At 35.5% G+C, this 23751-nt stretch overlaps 1 protein-coding gene across 15 annotated transcripts in view; it reads left to right on the top strand.

The window, feature by feature from the left end:
* dock9b (dedicator of cytokinesis 9b) overlaps positions 1-23751 on the top strand; it is a 389040-nt gene that overhangs the window by 193405 nt on the left and 171884 nt on the right. For all 15 annotated transcript variants that reach the window (XM_039744596.1, XM_039744605.1, XM_039744606.1 and 12 more), the window contains exons 4-5: positions 19358-19440; positions 22468-22537. In XM_039744596.1, coding sequence (XP_039600530.1) covers positions 19358-19440; positions 22468-22537 — 153 coding nt within the window. The remainder of the gene's footprint in view (positions 1-19357; positions 19441-22467; positions 22538-23751) is intronic.

Raw genomic sequence — 23751 nt, 5'->3', positions numbered from 1 at the left:
AAAGAGAAGGCATTGGAGTGGCCTGGACTGAGGGATATTGGGGGTTGGTGAGCAGAGTTGTATAAAAGAATGGAGAATAAACCAGTGACTGTGGGTGACATTCACGTGTCTGCCTGTCTGTGTGTGGGGCGAGGTTCACAATATATATATATATAGTAATAAAGAATAGGAGCATAAAGGTTTGGGGTTTTTCAGGCCCCGTATACTGTAAAGCAAAAAAATAATTTTTGTCAGTGTTCGGACAATTTATTGTGGAGAACAGGAAGTGAAAAAATGATGGGGAAAGCCGTGATGATTGATGGGTAATTGACGTCATCATGGAGGGACCAGAGGTAAGAAAGGAACCCGGAAGTGGGTTGTATCAAGAATCTTCTGGGAATGGTTATGGCGGCAGTGCTTCGCTTTTATCCGAAGAAGGAGGAAAAGAGAGGTTAATACCCCGCCATTGTCCCCTGGCACAACTTGTCGTGGTACCCATCAGGTCCTTAAGCCGCTCCCCATGCGCTCGTGTGACAATATATAATAAATGAAGATGTTGGTTAAAGGGGAATGAGTAATGTAATTTGTTTTAATTTTTTCGTTTACTCATAAATAACTGTCATTATTAGTTAGTGATGATCAAATATATGTAATATATAAAAAATGTATATGCATTTATACATATATTTAAATGTATATATTTCTTTAGGCAGTGTGATCTAAGAAACACTTTTGAGCTTTTGTATCCAGAAAAAATCAATGGGGCATGCACTACCAAAGTTTTCCCACCAACTTCAATGACCACTTTTTTAAATCCAGTTAGCACATGCTTAAATTACTTCAGCTATAGATGTTTATTTTAGCATTACCTCTGTATTCTAAATCCCATACATCACTAACTGTGAGTATTTGTTTTAATACTTCGTTCTGTATTTAATTTTATACAGTACAGCAGTAATAGAAGAATACCTAGCTGTTTTGAACCCCCACCTTCGCAAAGAAAGCCATATTGCAGGACCACCAGTAATAACAGTATAAAGTCATGACCAAAATTATCGGCACCTCTGGAATTTTCCCAGAAAATGCACCATTTCTCCCAGAAAATTGTTGCAATTACAAATGTTTTGGTATACACATTTTTATTTCCTTTATGTGCATTGGAACAACACAAAAAACAGAGAAAAAGCCAAATCTGACATCATTTCACACAAACTCAAAAACCGGGCTGGACAAAATTATTGGCACCCTCAACTTAATATTTGGTTGCACCCTTTGGAAAAATAACTGAAATCAAGCGCTTCCTATAACCATCAACAAGCTTGTTACACCTCTCAACTGGAATTTCCGACCACTGTTCTTTTGCAAACTGCTCATGGTCACTCAGATTTGAAGGGTGCCTTCTCCCAACAGCAATTTTGAGATCTCTCCATAAGTGTTCAATCGGATTTAGATCCGGACTCATTGCTGGCCACTTCAGAACTCTCCTGAGTTTTGTCTTCAACCATTTCTGGGTGTTTTTAGAGGTATGTCTGGGGTCATTGTCCTGCTGGAACACCCATGACCTCTGACGAGACCCAGCTTTCTGACACTGGGCCCTACATTGTGCCCCATATCTTTTGGTAGTCTTCAGATTTCATGATGCCTTGCACACAGTCAAGGCATCCAGTGCCAGAGGCAGCAAAACATCTTAGAACCTCCACCATGTTTGACTGTAGGTACTGTGTTCTCTTCCTTGTAGGCTTCATTCTGTTTTCTGTAAACAGTTGAATGATGAGCTTTACCAAAAAGCTCTACCTTGGTCTCATCTGTCCACAAGACGTTGCCCAGAAGGATTTTGGCTTCCTCAAGTACATTTTGGCAAACTCCAGTCTGGCTTTTTTATGTTTCTGTGTCAGCAGTGGGGTCCTCCTGGCTCTCCTGCCATAGCGTTTCATTTCGTTCAGATGTCGACAGATAGTTCGAGCTGACACTGTTGCACCCTGAGTCTGCAGAACAGCTTGAATATGTTTTGAAGTTGATTGGGGCTGTTTATCCACCATTCGGACTATCCTTCGTTGCAGTCTTTTATCAATTTTCTCTTCCGTCCACGTCCAGGGAGATTAGCTACAGTGCCATGTGTTGTGAACTTCTTGATTATGTTATGCACAGTGGACAAAGGAACATGAAGATCTCTGGAGATGGACTTGTAGCCTTGAGATTGTTGATATTTTTCCACAATTTTGTTCTCAAGTCCTCAGACAATTCTCTGCTCTTCTTTCTGTTCTCCATGCTTAGTGTGGCACACTCAGACACACAACAGAAAGGTTGAGTCAACTTTTCTCCATTTTAACTGGCTTCAGGTGTGATTGCTATATTGCCAGCACCTGTTTCTTGCCACAGGTGAGTTCAAACAAGCATCATATGCTTGAAATAAAACGATTTACCCACAATTTTGAAAAGGTGCCAATAATTTTGTCGCCCATTTTGGAGTTCTGTGTGACATGATGTCAGATTTGGCTTTTTCTCTGTTTTTGTGTTGTTCCACATGCATATAAAGGAAATAAACATGTGTATACCAAAACATTTGGAATTGCAACAATTTTCTGGGAGAAATGGTGCATTTTCTGGGAAAATTCCAGGGGTGCCAATAATTTCGGCCATGACTGTAAGATACAATTCATCATAAGGATTAATTTTCAAATTGCCCCTGTATGTAAAGAGTGCTCAAAATAACCTCTGAGCTTATCTTGAGGCATTTTCCCAGCATTACTGTGCCATATTATACCTTTTCTTAAACTAACCTTTCACTCCTGTACTTCTGCTATTTTAGGAGGTATTCATGTGTTTTGTTGGCAAATTGTTTAGAAAAAAAAATTAAATACAGTATGTCTACTTTTTGTGATTATGGCAGCACAGCTTTTGATGGCCTTAAGTTTTTAATATAGAGAAATTGTTTTAGTATTAGAGAAGAACTGCATCACCATACATCTGAAAATATTTAAATTAAATAAAAAAAAGTAAAAAAAACAACGTTATGGCTGTTTTGTCTACCATATTGTGTGTACTTGAACAGGAGGTAAAAAGGTGAATAGAATAGAGAAAGCAATAAAGGATGAATATAGAGGAGCTGTGAAGGTCCAAAAAGTAGCTGTGTATATAGTTAAAAGCTTAGTTGTTCATTGAGAGCTCATATTTCACAAAATATTTAGCAACTTTTGGTTTTCTTTCATAGCTCCTCAACATAGATCTGAAGCAGGCAGTATTATTTGTGTTTTATAATGAAATGTGAAGTAAGCCTCATTAGGCTTGGATAGGGTTTGATCTTAACATTTCTGACATGGTCTGGAAATGATATTCAAGCTGTCTGTCTTTTTTGTTTAGCAGAGTAAGTACAGTAATATTTTCTGGATGGATAGATATTAAAATATATAGTGATGCCTGGCATAAATCTAAAGTATTGTTGGATGCATAGACACACATGGGTAATGATGCAGCTATTCTTGTCTGACATTAGACAACAAGCTGTATTAGAGTAAAGATCAGATCCTGTTTTGTGCCCTATTCAGGTGGGACAGGCTTCATTGTCCTATAACCCTGAACTGAATTATTTAGTTATTTATTATTTAATAGTGAAAACTGAAAAAAGAATGGCCTGTAAACGTTACATCATCAAACTGAGACTCTTGAAATAAAAATGATTATTCTAGGATCATAATGATTCACTCAGTGTAATAGAGCATGGTTTATTTGGTATTACTAGCAGATACCACTTCTCTGTGCTGCAACAGAGGCCTGCAAACAGTCATAGAGCAGGCAAATATTCTTCTGTGGAATGTCAGTCTTTGCCCTTTCAATTTGGATGTGCAAGTGGTCAAAATCCATCAGCGGTGCCTGGATGCAAGAGGCACATTATTCAGTCCCATTAATATTCAATTAGGGACAGAGCGTCAGAGAGTGTATTAGCCAAGGGGTCTAATAAACAGCCTCTGAAACATGTTGAGTTGTATGGATGTTGTCTTGCTGGTGGAAGGCCTCTCCTGTTTCATACAGGAATGGGATTAAGACTGAATGGTTAATATTTCTGATGTAGGATGCCCTAGTCAATGTCCCCTCAACAAACATCAGATGAAAATGGGCATTTTAGCTGATAGCACTCCACACCAGGATGCCTGGCATGGACCCTACAGGTGTATAAATGACGGATGTTGCCGCTGCAACAGCCTTTATTCTGATGTTCTTGTCTTAACATGCATCTGTACATCAGGGCTGTACAGAACCACATCTCCAGCTCTGTGTACCCTATTCTTCTCATTTTCACCAACACAGGTGCACTGTGGAAGCCTGTTAATTTTGCATTTTGAAGGAAGAACTTTCTTTTGATAAGAACCATTATATAACCCCACTCAAATTCCATAAATTGTATTAAATAGGCAATCTACCGAGCATGAAGAGCACTTCACCAAGTAATGTGCAGGATAAGGTAGACCATTTTTGTGCCACAGTAAGCACTACCAATTGATACCAGTGGTTTGAAGTTTGCAATACTTGATATAGACATGGGGTACTTGACTGATGTTAGCTACCACATTGTATTCCAAAATGGACTCCTTCTGAGTGTTCTTTTTTCAGTTTTCTTTAGTGAAAATACATCATATTCATATTTATGTGATGGTTACTCTATAATACAAGGGGACTTTAACATAGCTTAATAACTTTCTTAATAGCTTTTAATTAATTTATTTGCAGTTGAAAAATGTTTGGTACAGGTTAGGTTAATTGGCAGTTTCATATTGGCCCTTTATGAGTGTGTGCATATGTTGACCCTGCACGGGCTGGTGTTGTCGCCACTGCTGGTTTCAACCTTGTGCAGAGAGATGTCAGGAGAAGCTGTACCCCTCAGAACTAAAAATTGGATTATGTCAGATTGAAAATGTAAATTTTTTTTGTAGTTTTTTATGCATATTATTTTTAAGGTTTACTTGATAAGTTTACTTTAAAAAAATGCAGTTTCTTCTCTTTATGTTACGCTTATTATTCTTACAGAACCACTTATTTTTGTGGTATCTGTAATACCCATATGAAATCTTGTTATAACACCACTGCAGCATCAACCTGAAGCTAGATTACTGTATTAGTAAGTAAGTTTTAGAGTAAAATATGTATATTTTTGCTAATATACATTCATAACATGTTTTGAAGTATTTAATTAACATATAGTTGTTTGCCGAATAATTTTAACATGAGATTTTTTCTTTACAATTGTTTGATTGTTTTGTGTGATGGGAATAGTCTTTTGTTTTTAATGTAAATATACTAGTTGCTTTACCCTTAACACTAGAATTACCAGAGCCTACGAAAAAACTCGTAATTCCGTCCCACCTTAAACTGCTTCTTAAATCCCTTCACACCTCTCCGCCAGCGCCCTTTGTTCTCTAAATGTGCTGATAAAGAGAAGCTAGGAGCAGCCGGCTATTCCATCCCCCCACCAATTTAGAACGTGCACGAACTTCTCTCAGCTCATGCCTTGATTGAGTATCTGGGAGTGAAGTGGAGTTTTAGTGTGGAAATAATAGATCGTTGTTTGGAACACACGCATTTCATGTCTGTTCCGTTTCTACAGTAATCTGTATCAACACATTGTTAAAACAGAAACGTTTTTTTATATTCTAGTAGTAGATGACAAAATGTAGGCATAAACTATATAATGTATGAAGCCTGAAGTCCAAATAGCAAAGAAACATTTTCACAAGAATAACACAATTGCACTTTTATTCAAACATATAAATGCAGAAACAAAAAGCCGCCTTAACATGACCACTTTACTGTAACTGACTCCGTGGTTCAACAAAAGAAGTAAATTGCTCTCATTCTTACTGTTTTAGAATAAAAGCATACATTTGATTTCAGTCTGTAACAGCCGGTGCAATTTATGATCCTTGTAAAGGTTAGCTTTTTTTTATTCACTTTTCATTCTCTCAGTCGCTGTCAGAATCAATCCATACAACCCCATCTGACACGGCTTAACATGCGATATTGACACCACTTTACTGTAACTGACTCCTACATTTTGTCATCTACTACTAGAATATAAAAAAGTTTCTGTTTTAACAATGTGTTGACACAGATTACTGTAGAAACGAACAGACATGAAATGTGTGTTCCAAACAACGTGGTTCAATAGACTCAGGCCCCGCTATGTAAGAGTTGCCAAGGATGCATAAAAAATGGATACAGACCTTAGTATATATTTTATGCAAAAAATATTTTTTTCAGAATAGATGTAAAAGAAGAATTCAGTATCCAGGGAAGCAATTAAAATGTCACGGGTACCATTCGATCCAGAATCTGTTTATTTATTTGAAAATAAATTAACAAAATCATGACAGTGTGATGCCAGTTATGCTATTCTTAATCATTATCTTTTACCTCTCCCAACAACTACATTTCATCGCTGCAGAGCTAATGTCTACCGCACACTCTTTTCATCCAGAGAAGTAAATTGCTCTCATTCTTACTGTTTTAGAATAAAAGCATACATTTGATTTCAGTCTGTAACAGCCGCAAACAAGATTTGTGGCAATTTATGATCCTTGTAAAGGTTAGCTTTTTTTTATTATTCACTTTTCATTCTCTCAGTTCAAAACCAACCCTCATGGCTTCAGAATCAATCCATACAACCCCATCTGACACGGTATGTGGAGAGCTGTTTTCACTAAAGAGGCAGCGCTTATAGCTCTGCAGTGATAAGATCAGCTGATAAGTTTTTAGGTGAACTGCAAGACTTTAAAGCACATACCAATAGCAGTCTAACAACAACATTAATTTATATAGCACATTTTTATACAAAAAATGTAGCTCAAAGTGCTTTACATATTGAAGAATAGAAAAACAGAAGACACAGTAAGAAAATAAAATAAGTCAACATTAATTAACCTAGAATAAGAGTAAGGTCCGATGGCCAGGGAGGACAGAAAAAACAAAAAAATGCTCCAGACGGCTGGAGAAAAAAATAAAATTTGCAGGGATTCCAGACCATGAGACCGCCCGGCCCCTTCTGGGCATTGTACCTCACATAAATGAAAAGGAAGGACTTAATGATGATGGTCATGTAGACTTCTGGCTTTTAGTCCATCAATGTTGGAGCATCATGATGCTTTGAGTAGGTGGTGGTCTGCACCACCACAAAGAAACTGGAAAAAGAAAGAGAAGAGAGAGTAGGGGTTAGTACGGATTTTAGAGCCACCATGAATAGTTATTATAATGAATTGAACATACAGAGTATCAGGATTAAATTAAAGTAAAGTTATGAATTGGCCATGTTAAAGTAATGTGTTTTCAGCAGTGTTTTAAAGTGCTCTACTGTATTAGCCTGGCGAATTCCTATAGGCAGGCTATTCCAGATTTTAGGTGCATAACAGCAGAAGGCCGCCTCACCACTTCTTTTAAGTTTTGCTTTTGGAATTCTAAGGAGACACTCATTTGAGGATCTAAGGTTATGATTTGGAATATAGAGCGTCAGATATTCCGATATATAAAATGGATTGAGATTATTTAAGGCGTCATAGACTGTAAGCAGAATTTTAAAGTCAATTCTGAAAGACACAGGTAACCAGTGTAGTAACATCAAAACTGGAGAAATGTGTTCGGATTTTCTTTTCCTAGTTAGGATTCTAGCAGCTGCATTCTGCACTAGTTGCAGACGATTTATGTCTTTTTTGGGTAGTCCTGAGAGGAGTGCGTTACAGTAATCTAACTGAAAACAAAAGCGTGAATTAATTTCTCAGCATCTTTCAGTGATATATGATGTCTAACTTTTGCTGTGTTTCTTAAGTGGAAAAATGCTGTCCTAGTGGTCTGATGAATATGCGATTTAAAATTCAGGATACAGTCAACAGTTACCCCTAAGTTTTTTTACTTCCGTCTTGACTTTTAATCCTAATGCATCAAGTTTATTTCTGATAACCTCATTGTATCCATTATTGCCAATCACTAAAATTTCAGTTTTCTCTTTATTTAGTTTGAGAAAATTACTATTCATCCATTCAGAAATACCAGTAAGACATTGTGTTAGTGAATCGAGAGAGTCGGTGTCATCAGGTGCTATTGATAAGTACAGCTGTGTGTCATTAGCATAGCTGTGGTTACTCATGTTGTGCCCTGAGATAATCTGACCTAACAGAAGCATATAGATTGAGAAGAGTAGCGGACCCAGGATAGAGCCTTGTGGAACACCATAGTGGATATCATGTGTCTTTGACCTGTAATTACCACAACTAACAAAGAATTTTCTCTCTGCCAGGTAGGATTCAAACTAATTTAGGACCCTGCCAGAGAGGCTCACCCATTGACTAAGGCTATTTCTAAGAATATTGTGATCAATGGTGTCAAAATGTGTAACCACTACTCTGATGTTCACAGAGTTGGATACATACTGTACATCTAGGGCACTGAAAGAAAGATGTTTGTAAATTTTGAGGGTAATCTACCGCTCATGCTTTAAGTTAAGAATTTCAAACACAGAACTCTAGTTACAATGAAACACTGATTACATGTTATACCTTTAACAAATTACTGGAATGTTTTCATTGTGGCAGGTACTTCTTTTGGTTTAAAAAAAGGTTTTTCTACTTCGAGTTTTGAACTCGACACCTTTAGTTTATGAATTTAGTAGCCCTAAAACTTTCTTAGGTGTGAAATGAACGATGTGGGTTTCTACTTCTGCACTGATTTTTTAAATTTTTAAAATATACAAGCAAAGAGTAAAGGAATTAGTACAAAATTCACAGAATTACATGCAAATTGAAAAATTAATTATTCAAACTTAAGACAGAAACTCTAAGTCAGTTACACAAGGTATGAATTATGTTTTAAAGTAGAGTTGCCTTTAAAACAGACTAAAATTGAAAAAGTTCAGTCATATTGTTTTTTGCTTATATTATACTTTAAAAATTCCACACCATATACTTTATTCATGATGACAGTATGGAGAAAGTAATGTGCTTTTGACATCAGAGTTTTGATTATACTTTTAAAAAAATTTCAGAAGTAATTATAATCAAATATTTTATGAAAAAGTATTGTGTCATCAGTCCAGTGTACTTAAAAATCTTTTTAAAAATATTTATGCTACTTTGAAGGTTCTTTTGTTCTATGCTCACTCAATTTTTTGTGGACTTTTAAATGTTTGAATAGCTTCTAATATGAAACTTCACTTTCATTTTGAAATTTGTATGCTTTAAGTGACTAGGATTGGCAGGATCAGGTCAATCTGATTTTCCACCCATGTCACCAAAAGTGAGCATTAAAGTAATAGGCATTTCTAAACTGCCCTTGTGGGTTAATATGGATTTGTACAGGGGTGTTTCCCATGATGGATTGGAAGCCTGTACAGAATTATTCCTGTTATGTGGCTAGTGTGTCCATGAAAGGTGCTGTGATGTTGAATTGAAATAAGCATTTTGGAGATGAGTGGATGGGTAATGTACAGAAAGTGACTAATGACTTTCTAATCGATTCTGCTTCTATATACACACAGTTAAGAGATGAGTCAAAACCATTTTTTGTTTAAATTATTTTGAGTCTCTTATTTTTTAAATGAAATAGATAAATTGACAAACTAGATGCTGAACAGGTTCGTTTATAGAGCAATGCTGGAATCAAAATACAGTGGACCTTTAAAAACTCTGAAAACCTTCCTTTCTGATAGAAATATTTATTTTTTCACTTAATTACAATGAAGAGTCATTCTCATTCATTACCATTAATATTGAAATTGCAACATTTTATTATTTTTAGCTTTTACATATAACTAAATTTCTAAAATTAGTTTTAAGGAAATCAGCACATCTACCTCACTGTTTTTTTTTTATTTCAGATGTGTTTATTTAGTTTACAGAATGATTCAGCTCTAAAGTAAACATTGCCAGTATGTTTCTGCTGATCACTAATAAAATAAAGCTTTGTTCTGTCTCTGGCCAATATAAACTTAAACTTGTTCATAAATTGAATTTTTTGTTTTAATTTCCAGTATTTATTATCTTTCATTAGGTGAAGAAGCTGTTCGGTTAACAGTAGTGTGGCAGTCTGTTAGATAAAGACTGATGAGTCAATCTGTGATTAATCATTAAAAGGTTAAAAAAAAAACACAGAAACACATGTGCAATCACCCATTTTCAAACCCAATCATTCCAATTCAGGGTTGCAAGTGTCCAAGTCTATCCCTGCAGCATTCCGTGCAATGTAGGCGCCATCTCTAAACATATAGCATAGCCAGTAATTAGCAGACCTTACAACCACATTGGGCAAGATATCTTGGAACACTGGCGTACACACAGTGAAAATTTGCAAATGTTACACAGGCATTGTCTCCTGGAGTTGGAAGACAGCTTCTATACTAAATTACTGTACTACCCTGAATATTCGTTCAGAGAATGTAAATCCATTATTAAACTTAATTAGGACTTGGCAAGAGTTATGACTCCTCTTCTTTGAGTAATCTTTTTTATGGATCTGCATGTGGGTCTTTTCAGGCGAGCAGACTTTCTTCCATGTTTGAATTCAAGGTTGAATTGACTAGGATTGCTCCTATAACTGTAGGGGTGTGTGATATTGTCAAAACATTGCATCTTGATATTTTCTGGGATGATAACAATAATTATACTATATTTAGAAAATGTGTTTCTAAACATATCTAGTTTGATCTAACTTGGTCTGGTTAGTAGGTAATTAATTGTAGCTTACTAATGAGATTAATGTAAACAACGGTTAAGGAAAATAGGGTAAAATAACACAAGACATTAAAATCACTAGTCAAACTATTGCTGAGATTGAACATTGCAAATATGAGTAAATAATTTCAAAGTGGCCTACAGGATTTACACATAAAAATGCACTAAGACCAACAAAACTATTATAATGAGAGCATTTTAAACAGAAACCTACCCTTAATGTAAACAAGATATACTGTACATCCAAAGGGAATACAATACTGCAAGGCATGAACATTGCAGTCTGGATAAACATAAACTGCTCTGCTGTAAGGTGAATTGTGCAGCATACAAACAAGAACAAAAATCTAACATACTATACTGTAACATACTATGCTGTACTAATAATAATAAAAATCCAAAGTTCTTTCGGATACTGCACAGCAAAAACTACAGTATAGCATTTTTAAACAAGTTATGTCATATTTTGTCCAAAGATACAAACCCTCCCTCAAACCTATAACATTTTTAAACAAATGTTTCAAGTTCTAACTTCAAGTTGAACTAACATGTACCTGTATATCCAAATGGATGTATCACAACAGATATATCTCTGAACTGATGTATTTGAACCAATGTATATATTTAAACCAATCTATTTAAATGAAAATATATATCTAAACCAGGGATACTATATAGCTAAATCTATATATCTAAGTTAGGGATACAAAATGACCAGAATATTCTTGCTTCACAGTTAAGTGACGTTTAGCTCTCTTTATAGTTAAACGGGCCCAATCATGCCTTACAAGTGAAGGACAACAGTAGATGCTTTGAGTATTTACTTGTGCCTTCTCACTTTACCACAAGACATTGCTCAATTAAAAAATAACAATAATAATAATAATATTTATATAGCGCATTTCCCATGCTCAGGGTGCTTATTGCTATGTGTATTCAATGGTGCTTGTGTTTTGAGGGGTGGTGGTTACTGTAATACACAAAGATAAACATAAGTTATTGTGAAGCAATACTATTGTGATTATTTTGTATTTTTAAACACTGATCAGCATTCAGAAACAACTGCACAGCTCCAGTTTTCACTACCATTCCTGATCTGGATTTCTCTTAAATAAAACACTTCCAATAAGGAATAAGGCTGGACCATCTTTGTGAGGAGAAAACTGTAGCTGCGTAGTTTCATGTGCAAGCTGATCAGTGATCAGGGATATTAAATGATCAGAATATTCTTGCTTCACAAATAAGTTAAAATTGGCTCATGCATCTATTGTATGATACACTCAAAAAGTATAACCTTTTATATTTTTTTCTAATCAAATTTTCACATACGGTAAGATGATCTCATGTATCTGAAATCTACGGACTAAAGCTGACTTTCTCCAGAGACTGAATTCTCTTGTAATCTCATGCCTTGCAAGTAAATGACAGTAAATGCCCTGGGTATATATTAGTTCTTTCTTGCACTAACACAACAGATCCCATGCTTAATTAATAGTATGTGCATCTGATGGTGTGTGTGTTTGTGTGTGTTTGGGATATAAGGTATGAGAGGAAGACTTGTATCAAACCCACAAGGACATCAGGAGAATATGCAGCCTTGACTTAAGCAACAACCAGGTAATAAATTCAAACCCAGGGTACTGAATTCATGATTTAATTACGTTAATCACTGTGCCAGCATGCTGCTCTTTGAAAATGTGTTTTCATTAATGTATTTTTTTCCATGAGTAAAACCTAAATATAAGATAGCCACAATGTGAGTGTACGGGATATGCTGGGACGCTGTAACGGAAGGATAGACTAAATTGGGGCAATACCTGACTGGGGACAACTTATAATTCACATCCTGATTGGGATGCCCGAAGGCACAGGAGCCAGCAAGAGAGGACGGCAGGGAGCAGTTCATCCCCCACTATAACTAGGTGTCAGTGTCCCTTACAGTATATAGAATCCCAGTTTGGACACCCGCAGGGCTTCATGGAAGATTGAGTGTGGAATTGCAGCCCTTTAGGGATCCTGGGGGGACAATAGAGGGTGCTATCACATCACACCACTTTCAAAGGAGCCCGCTTCTGTAACTTGAGGAGTCAGAGCTAAAAGGTAGCAGGCGATACTCAGCATGAGAAGAGGAGAGAAGGAAGCATTGTCTATGATTATGGTTATTGGCTGTGTTCATTCTTTGCCTATTCTTTTTATCTGAAGAGCTGTTGGAATTAAATACTGGTGTATTTGAACTCGAACTTGTTGGGTCATCTGTATCTAGGGTTTGCGCCCCCAACTGTTCATAGTAGCTAGATCGAGAGGTAGTACATGTTACTGTTTGCCAATGGAGCTGACAAAATGTGCTGTTAAAGTGTTTCTTTTCAAGAATAACTGGCAGTGATTTAGAGTTGAATCATACACTGTAATTACAACCTGAAAATTCAATAGTGCCTGTACTCTACAAATTTCCATTTCAAAGTTATAGGGGTCAGAGCATATCTCGGTAAAAATGAATCCAAGACAAGAAACAAGCTGAATACTTTTTACACTCTGACACCTGACTACCTAACAAACATTGGGGCCCCTTACATACTATACATCAAAGACCCCACATCTGATAATCTAATCAGGGTCATTTGTGGTGGGGAGTTTGACACTTACCCCTAAACCACTGAGTCACTTACTTTATTGATGTCGGGGGGGAAAAAATGAATCAGAATTGGATTAGGTAATGAATCTGCAGCCAACAGTGATTCTAATTGGCTCATGAATAATAAAAAATAAGAAAATGCTAAACTAAAATCATTTTTAAAAAATTCATGAGTTGAACATAATGCATAACAGTGTGTCTGATGACATGAAGCTATTACTGCAGATCAAAGGCTGCGGATAATTTCACTATGTTTTCAAATCTCGTTTAGTATCATAAAAGGTAACTTAATAAAACATTTATCTATTTATTTTCTGAATCGGTTTATTTCTAAACAAGTTCATGGGGGGACAGGTCAGAGCCAGGACACGCTTGCACACTTCCTGGGCCAATTATGAATTTTCAGTTAATCTAACAAGCCCATCTTTGAAAAAACCTGACTATCCAGACTATCCAGAGAGAAACTCACACAGACATGTGGAGAACATGTAAACTCTACAGAGGTTGTTAATGGGACACAATTTAATACTGGGGGACTTGTATATAAAGCATATCTATGTACACATATGTCAACAGCTTCATTAGAGGATATATTTAGAAGTATTTGCATAAGGACACTAACACTGTCATTGTGGTAATTGAATCTTCTGCATTGGTTTATATCCAGTTTTCCCTCTCATGTCCCAAAAATGTTAAAGTTAGGATTAATTGTTAATTATCGTTTGTTTTTGTGCTACTCTAGGTGTGTTCCCTGCAATGAACTGATCTTCCATCCATAGTTATGGTCTGATTTTTGCATCCACAAGCTTCTCACTACCATGAACTGTAAATGAATGTAGGAAAATTAAAGGATGGATACATTTTTCATTGCAAATTGCCTTTTTATTTCTATTTAGTGCTTGCCTATTTCTGTAATTTTAAATTGCTAAACAATTTAATGTTCATTTTATGTTTATTATGAAATCGTGAGGTAGTTAATAGTACAGACAAGAATTTATACATTTTAAGCTATGTTATGCTAAGTTGTTAGTTGCAACATTTATTTACCTTACTGTCATTATTTTTATTTTTCTGTTGCCATATCTCGATATACGAGACCTCAGCATTTCTAAAACCATAGCTGCACAAACATTCAAACGGCTATAAGAACTGATTAAGTACATTTTGTTCTATTATTTTAAACTAGCAAAATACCCACACTTCGCAGCGGAGAAGTAGTGTGTTCAAGAAGTTATGAAAAAGAAAAGGAAACATTTTAAAAATAACGTAACATGATTGTCAATGTAATTGTTTTGTCACTGTTATGAGTGTTGCTGTCATATATATATATATATATATATATATATATATATATATATATATATATATATATACATACATACACATACATACACACACACACACACACACACATATGTGAACTCGATGAACTTCAACAGGTAGTCACCTGAAATGGTTTTATTAGCTCATCGAGAGAATGCAAAGCAGTAATCAGAGCAAAGGGTGGCTATTTTGAAGAAACTAGAATATAAAACATGTTTTCAGTTATTTCACCTTTTTTGTTAAGTACATAACTCCACATGTGTTCATTCATAGTTTTGATCCCTTCAGTGAGAATCTACCAATGTAAATGGTCATGAAAATAAAGAAAACATATTGAATGAGGAGGTGTGTCCAAACTTTTGGCCTGTACTGTATACATATCTACATATACACATATCTACAGGTATATATATATATATATATATATATATATATATATATATACATATATATATACATATATATACATATACAGATCTACATATATCTACATATATATACATACATATACATACATACATGCATACACACACATATATACATATACACATACATACATACAGATATATATACATATATATACATATATACACACACACACATATATATATATATATATATATATATATATACATACATACACATGGTTTTTTGTGAAGCAGCCTTTACACAGCTTCTCCGCTGTTTTATAAACGAACGACATATAAGGCCATCCTTTTTCCTTGCTTTGCCAAGGAAGCTGCCTTTTTATTTAATCCACGGGTTCTCCCCTGTTTTATTGTTCGTTTATTACGATTGTTATTGTTCTCTTTATATAGCACGTTATCAGTTCAGCACTCTGGTTGTGATATGACAAAGCTGCACGAGCTCACTCTTGAGAATGCGACGTATAGTTGTCCAGGAGAAAAGCAATCTTGCCTGAAATCAATGGTAACCTTTTGTAGGGTCTGTCCCTGAGACTTATTACTTGCCATCGTGAAGCAGAGCCTTACTGGAAATTGGAGGTATCTGAATTGAAATAGGAGATCAGAGGGTATAACGAGGATGCAAGGAATACATTGAGTGTGGAGAAACTGTAGAGACAGCGTGTGTATTAACTTGTGGATTTTTCTGTATTTGGTGGCAGCGTCACGAAGTTGCTTCCGCAAGACCACGTTAGCTGTGGAGCTCAGCTCGGAGCATGTTCTTTTCCCACCTTGTCAATTGTGTAATGCGTTTTTTGAACAGGTTTAATGCATGGAAGTGATCAGTCGTACTGCGTTCAGTTAGTTCACGTGAGCTGCTCTCTTGTGTGATGTTGCGATGTCCATGGCTTTATTTAATGTTAGCTAAGACCCGCACTTAAAAGTTTCTCGCTACAGCAATTTTAACTCCGTTACAAAGTGATCCAAAGTCTCGTTTATATCTCGTGTCTTCTCATTAAACTTTTATCTCGCGAATAAAGTATTCGACGAAGGCATGACAAACGGCAGCGGGAGCGTGTCCATAAACTTAATTTAAACTTACGGTTTACACCGTGCTTTGTTTCTGCAGTAGTTGCACTTATGAATAAGCTTGTATGCGTTTTTCTTCAGCGCTCTTTGGGAGCTCTTCCTTCTTTTCTACGTACTGCATTCACAGTCAGTTCACGTGATTACGTGGGAGGCGTGATGATGTGACACGCACCTCCACCCCCCCATGGCCATCGAGCTAAAGTCCATTACAGTATATGGAGAAAAATAGGTTCCAGTTATGACCATTATGCGTAGAATTTCGAAATGAAATCTGCCCAACTTTTGTAAGTAAGCTGTAAGGAATGAGCCTGCCAAATTTCAGCCTTCTACCTATACGGGAAGTTGGAGAATTAGTGATGAGTGAGTGAGTGAGTGAGTGAGTCAGTGAGGGCTTTGCCTTTTATTAGTATAGATGACATTTGTTTCCACTAGGGACACATGCTCACCAGAAATGAGAATTGCAGCTCATACTTTGAACCTCTATATATCCCTTTGCAGTAACTATGGTAGAGATATTTAAACTTCAGAAATATGGTACAAAAGAAAGCATATATTTAACATGCTTTAAAATGCAACTAACACTCCATGTTTACATTTGAATATATGATATATACATATGTACAGCCGAAGTGTAGCCATGCAACAATATAATTTACTTACAATTCTTTGTGATTACACACCCGTTTTTGGAGGAGTCTGTGGCATTTTCTTAGAAACAGACTTCTTTCATCTCTGCAAGTTATCTACTAGGTTTTTGAGGTCCCTGACAGGCATCATATATTCATGACAGTCTTTGATCCTAAATGCAGTCATATACACTTTCTACTGACCAATATTAAATATGGCAGATGAAATTTAATGTCAGTAAATGTAAAGTATTACACATAGGAAGTAAAAATGTTATGTTTGAATACACAATGGGCGGTCGTAAAATCAAGAGTACACCTTATGAGAAGAATTTAGAAGTCATAGTGGACTCTAAGGTATTGACTTCCTGACAGTGTTCAGAAGCCATTAAGAAGGCAAACAATGTTAGGTTATATAGAATGGTGTATGGAGTACAAAAGTCCAAAGAGGTTCTGCTCAACCTTTATAATGCATTAGTGAGGCTTCATCTGGAGTACTGTGTGCAGTTTTGGTCTCCCAGCTACAAAAAGGAGGCAGCACTTTAAAAGGTCCAGAGATGAGCAACTAGGCTGATTCCAGGACTACAGGAGTTGAATTATGAGGAAAGATTAAAAGAGCTGAGCCTATACAGTTTAAGCAAAAGAAGATTAAGAGGTGATAAGATTGAAGTGTTTAACATTATGAAGGGAATTAGTACAGTGGATCGAGACTGTTATTTTAAAATGAGTTCATCAAGAACACGGGGACACAGTTGAAACTTGTTAAGGGTAATTTTCACACAAACTTTAGAAGTTTTTCTACACAATGAACGATAGACACTTAAAATAAGCTAATAAGTAGTGTGGTAGACAGTAAGACCAGTAAGATGAATGCAGCATAAGTGTTTAAATGATGCATCATGGGTCCATCTCTGGATGTCATTTTGCCTGTGACTGATCAGTCTTATCAGATGAGACCCAGAAACTGCATTGGGGAGAGAACGGACACTTGAGCTAAAGCTAAATGTCAATGAAAAACGGTCTTGTAGGTGCTTCCTAAGCAAAAGACTTATGTGCCAAAGCAAAGCAACATTGGTAATGCCAGTCTCTCCTTACACCAGTCATGAATAGACCAAAGCAAACAAAATGTTTGCACACAAGAATGCTCTTAAGTTGTTTCATTTTATCTAAGGTCATTTGTTTTGAACGGAAGTGCCAGATGATGACTAAGACAAATAGAGTGCCCATTGTACAGACACAGAAAGCTTGAAAGGATGGTGAGGGTGGTTGTGGATATTGGATTCTTTCAAGGATGCCTCTTGTTTCCTCCTTTGTTCATGATTTCCATCTTTGGGATATCAAGGTTTCAGCTGAGGGTTAGAAATTGACAGTTTTTTTGCTTATGGTCGATGTTGCTCTCTTGGCCTCATCAGACTGTGATCTCTAGTGTGCAGTGCTGCAGATCACAGCTGATTGTTTGTGGATTGGATGAGATGCTACAGTTCACAGCTGATTGTTTGTGGATTGGATGAGAATCCATACCACTAAATTTGAGATCATGGACCTTTCCCAGAAGTGTCTGGGTTGTTTTGATCTCTTAAAGAATGAGCAGCTGCTCTAAGTATAGGATATCATTTACTGCAGGGTCTTGTTTTGACTGAGTAAAGAGGTATGAGATTGTCAGATGAATAAGAACAATGGCAGCAGTTTTATTGGTGTTACACTGGACCATGGTGTTAAAGTGAGGACTGCATCTTCATCCTGTCTTCAGGTCACTAACACTAAAAGATTAAAGTAGTGTGTACAGTGATCTAAAAATGAGGTTCCTGTGCAAGGTTGTTGGGATCACTGTCTGTGATAGAATTAATATTTATACAATATGGGGACATTTTTGAGTAGATCCGCTGCCTCTTCTAATTCTTAGTGGCTATATGAGAGGGACCTGACATATATTTAGGATACCTCTGTTGGAGGTGTGCAAGGCTCTGCCCACTAGGAAAAGACACAGAGCACACTTAGGATATGTTGGCTTGATTATATCTCTCAGCACAATAGGATTGGCTAGGAATTTCCTAGGAGGTTTTAAAAGAATTTGCTGAGTCTAGGTGTGGCTTGGTTAGCCCAGCTCAGCATGTTGCTAAGGTGACCTTAATCCTAGAGTTAAAGTGAGGCAGTATATTATCACATGTACTGAAAAATGTATCTATAGGCAATATTTTCATTTCTGCCAAGTAGCATTTGTTATTACACCTTTAGTTTAATTCAGCAAATATTATTTTCCACATTGCTGTTTTTATTATTTCACTAATTATGTGCTTGGTGTGTGGGTGTGTTTGTGTGTGTCCTGCGGTGGGTTGGCACCCTGCCCAGGATTGGTTCCTGCCTTGTGCCCTGTGTTGGCTGGGATTGGCTCCAGCAGACCCCCGTGGCCCTGTATTCGGATTCAGCGGGTTGGAAAATGGATGGATGGATGGCTATTTGAAACTAAAGTTGTTTTTTCCCCAAGATTGAATTTTTGACACTTCTTGAGATTTTTAGATTGTATTGTACAAAAATGAAACATTATTTCTTCACTGGAAACATCAGAATATTGCCTAAAATGTGTCATTTTCTTAACAGTGTATCAAGACATATAACTCAGACTGGCATGTTGTTAATTATAAGTGTGAAGATTACTCAGGAGACTTTCGACAGCTTCCAAAGTAAGACTTCTTTCAAATTCTAAAAAATGTTTTTTTCCAGAAGGACAGTAAGATGTCATATGTTTATGCAAAGTGTTGCATTGGTCATTTTATTTGCATCTACTGTTTATTTATTATTAAGGTAATATTTTCTAGCATAGCCTGATAAATGTTTGCTTATAAAGTTTATAGGTGGAACATACATATAGTTCATCGCAACAAATTATTTTACATTAGACTGTTTCGGCCATGCACATTAATACTGTAAGAGGTTCAGTCCTCTGTTCAGATCAGTTTTAAACTCGCTCTGTTCAGATCAGTTCTAGACTGAACATGGCAATCTTGTCTGCATACTTCCCTGGTCAGAAAAAAAGATGCCTATATCTCATGTTGTCCAAAGCAGAGTTGTGAATTAATTTCTTCTGCCCCATAAATCAAATCATTTCTGGATGTACCTGTAATACTGCTTCATCAGAATTTGGTTTGCAGTCCAAGTTGAAGATTGATTTACACAGATTACTGTTTTTGCATCTGTTTTAATTTGGTTGTTTTATTAGGTTTGCTGTTTTCATTTTCCTTTCTATGTAACGTCTTTGCCATTTGAATTCTCAGATGCCCTCTGGTGTTTAGCAAAAAGTCTGCATTGTTAAAAATGATTGGCCAGAAAGATGCATTTGTTAAATTTCTCTTTTGAGAACTTTTTAGAGATTGTAGCTCTAACTAGTCATTTGAAACATTATTTAAACCATTTAATATGTGGAAAAATAGTTAAAAATACAATTGTGGCTTAATCTTTTCAGTTTTTAAAAATTATTTTTGTTTCATTTTCATGGTTAAGTGCTAAGATCCTGGAGGCAGTGGCACAGAGATTAATTAATAAAATTACTTAGCCAAACTGGAATGTAAGTTTGTTTAATTTTGTTGAGCATTAAATGATAGAAAACTTTCACTTTATACAATATTAGAACCAGTCCCGGACGTATCCATAGTATGCATGTTACAGAAATGAGGTTAGACACATTAACTCATTAGTAACTCAACTTAATTAAAGTTGTTTGTCTGCTGTCATTTTAGATACCTGATCAATAATTTGCATACCACCAACTAGTAAAGTCCATTTAAAGTGCATTGTTTTATTCTATACAAGTTTAAATCTCTGTACCTGATGCATTATCTGTAAGTTTCCTACAAGACAAATAAATGTATAACAAAATAGAATACCCTTACCTATTGGTATTTTTCTAAATATGTGTCTAGAGCTTTACTTAAATTAATAGGTTGCCAGTAACAGATAAGAAGTTGCAAGCAGTATTGACTGTTCTGGGCCACCCAGTGTGAACCTCATGTCTAGAACTGCTATTTATTTTACTGCTGTAGAGATTTAAGTATTCAAAATATTACATCCTGTAAGATGTAAAGATAATTCATATGAAAGCAAATAATGCATACAAGGAATATAATCAAATGTGGTACAGAATATTTTTTTTTATCTTTATGCTAACATTTTTTAAAACGAAATTTTCATGTAATACTGTACTTATTTTAAAAAACATTTTCTATGTATAAACAAAAATGTTGCCTTTTTGTACAGTGATTATCTTAAATACTACTCTGCATTCTTATAAATTCTGGTTTTGGCTTTTGTATAGATACTATCTTAAAACACTACTCTGCATTCTTATATACTCTACTAGAGATAGATGAGGCACAGAAACCAATTATGTCACAGAGCAGGGTTACAAACTGTAGTACATATTATAATATTCAACTCTCTTACACAATAAACTATAATAAGAACAAATATAATTTATTTGTAAAATAACTTTCACTCTTCAAATTTTCAAGTTTAAAACCTAATATTTAATATCTGCAGCTATTTTTGCAAAATCATTACTTAACACCTTATTGCCTATGAAGATATACTTAAGGGACTGCTATTTTTTCTTTAATCCATTGTACACTTTAAGGGCAGCACTTCGACAATTTTTGCCATGTGTGTAGATTAGAAGGGTCTGGGAGGACTCAGCATCTTTGAACTCTGACCTGAAATGTAGCCTATAATAGGCTATGTTAGCTAAAGACAAATTAAGCATAATGGGCAAAAGGGCCACTTCTCTGCATATATGATAACCCAACACACTGTTTTAGCAAAAGCCATGTCCATAGCTTTATTACAATCTAGGGAAGTGCATGACTTGAGACATTACTATCCTTAAATGAATGCTTGCTCGACATTGACACCCATTTCATGTAAACATTTCTGCTTCTGCAGAGTTATTTATTAGTACATCATGTGTCCCCATATGCAATCTTTAGTACTACTCAAAGACCTAATGAAACAAACCCTACGCTAATGAAACTCTTAAAGACTTTTTGTGTACAGTAAATGTAAACTCAAGTTGTGCACATTTAAAAAATATTCTAAAAGAAAAGTTTGATGTGAGGTCCATAAATATAATACTTTTTCTCACAATCATACTATTTTACTCATGTTTATTACCTTACGCTCTAACATTACCTTTTTGAGTGATTTCATTTTCATGAGCCTTAGTATTTTAGTAGTTAGGTGAACATGTTGATCAATATTTACATTTTGCTCTTTCAGCCATATTTCAATAAGAAATAAAAAGACAGATATCTCAGTACATCTTATGTTACTTATCATTTTTGTTTCTCAGTAACTGGTAATTATAATTGGGAATGATATGAATTTAAAATGTTTTCCTTCTCACCACCTTTCTGACTTGAATAAACTTCTTATTATATATGTCAAAATATTTGCTTAAGGAGGATATTAGAAAATACAATGTTCAGTTTAAAAACTGCAGAGTTAGAGCATGCTGATTTTTAAAAATTTTACTTAATTATTATTGATTTGTTTGTTTATTCATCAGGAATAAGCTGGAAATAACAAACCTGGAAATTTGCCATTTTAGTTTTTAATGTGTTCAAATAATGCCATTTGCATAAAAACACAACTCTGCTGCTTGAAAATGCATCCAGTAGTCATTGATGAAGTTTACAAATCTTTTCGTTGTTGTGTTTTAGTAAAATATCAAGACCTGAAAAGCTGCCGGTCCATGTGTTTGAAGTTGATGAAGAAGTAGAAAAAGATGAAGTAAGTAAAAAAAAATTCATTATCTTCACCAAATGTCCATTTTATTAAAATTCTGCTACTAAATTAAAACAAATACACATGCACACGCACACACACACACACACATAATATTTAGTATATAGTACACAGTGACATGCAGTCATGTATGTTTTCTGTCTTTCAGTATGGTCACATTTAATTCCCTTGAGTTAGTTTCCTTCATTTCTCAAGCTAATTAACTTTTGTTTATTTATTTATTTTGCCAAATATTCATACATTACCGGTCAAATGTTTTAGAATACCTCAGTTTCTCCAGTTTTTCTTTAAATTTATATAGTTGAAATGCAATGAATGACCTAAGATGGTGAAAGTGAAAAGGTAAGCATTAAACTGTTAAGAGTTTTAACTTTAAAATTTAGGGTAGTAAATTCAGAAAAAATTATATATCAGGATATTACAAATGGGCCTTCTATAGGGAACAACCAATAGGTTACAATCTACAGATGTTCAACAGTAATTAATGTTTGCACAGGTGTCCCAACTTCTGTTGATTACTTAAAAACCCTCTGTCTGTCTTAAAAGTTAAACTCTTAAAAGAGTTGGAACAGACTGTTTTATTACACTCTCTAAACTACTATTTGGGCAATATACAGTGAAAATGGCAAAAAACTGTAATTATGTATGGTGTACTACATAATCCAAAGGAAATTGTAAACTGGAAGGAACTCTGATATGAAGAGGTCTGGCAGACCCAAAGTCACAACCCAATCAGATGACAAGTATCTCAGGGTCACCAGCTTACATGATAGGTATCTCACAGCACAACAGCTTCAAGAACAGCTTCAATCAGAGCTTAACAGTGGTTGAAAAAAAGCAAGTTTCAGTTTCTACTGTGAAGAGGAGACTTTGTGCTGTAAGTTTGACAGAGCAAGAGGCAGTAAGAAAGCTATTCCTTAAAGAACAAAATAGGGCCTTGAAATACAGGCTGAGGACTGCTGCTTCCCCTGAAAATGGCCCTTTTGTAAATAGGGCCTTGAAATACAGTACAGGCTGTGGACTACTGCTTTCCCTGAAAATGGCCCTTTTGTAATATTCTAATATTTTCTTCAGTTTTTGCTAACCTAAACTTTAAATTTAAACATCTGGCAGTTTACTGCTTACCTTTTCACCATTTTGGGTCATTCGTTGCATTTCAGCTGATTAAACTTGATGAAAAACTGCCAAAACTGTGGTGT

The sequence above is a fragment of the Polypterus senegalus genome, chromosome 2 (assembly GCF_016835505.1).
Source record: "Polypterus senegalus isolate Bchr_013 chromosome 2, ASM1683550v1, whole genome shotgun sequence".
Taxonomy (NCBI): domain Eukaryota; kingdom Metazoa; phylum Chordata; class Cladistia; order Polypteriformes; family Polypteridae; genus Polypterus; species Polypterus senegalus.
The sequence above is the reverse complement of the archived record's forward strand: the minus strand, read 5'-3'. Positions and strand labels throughout refer to the sequence as shown.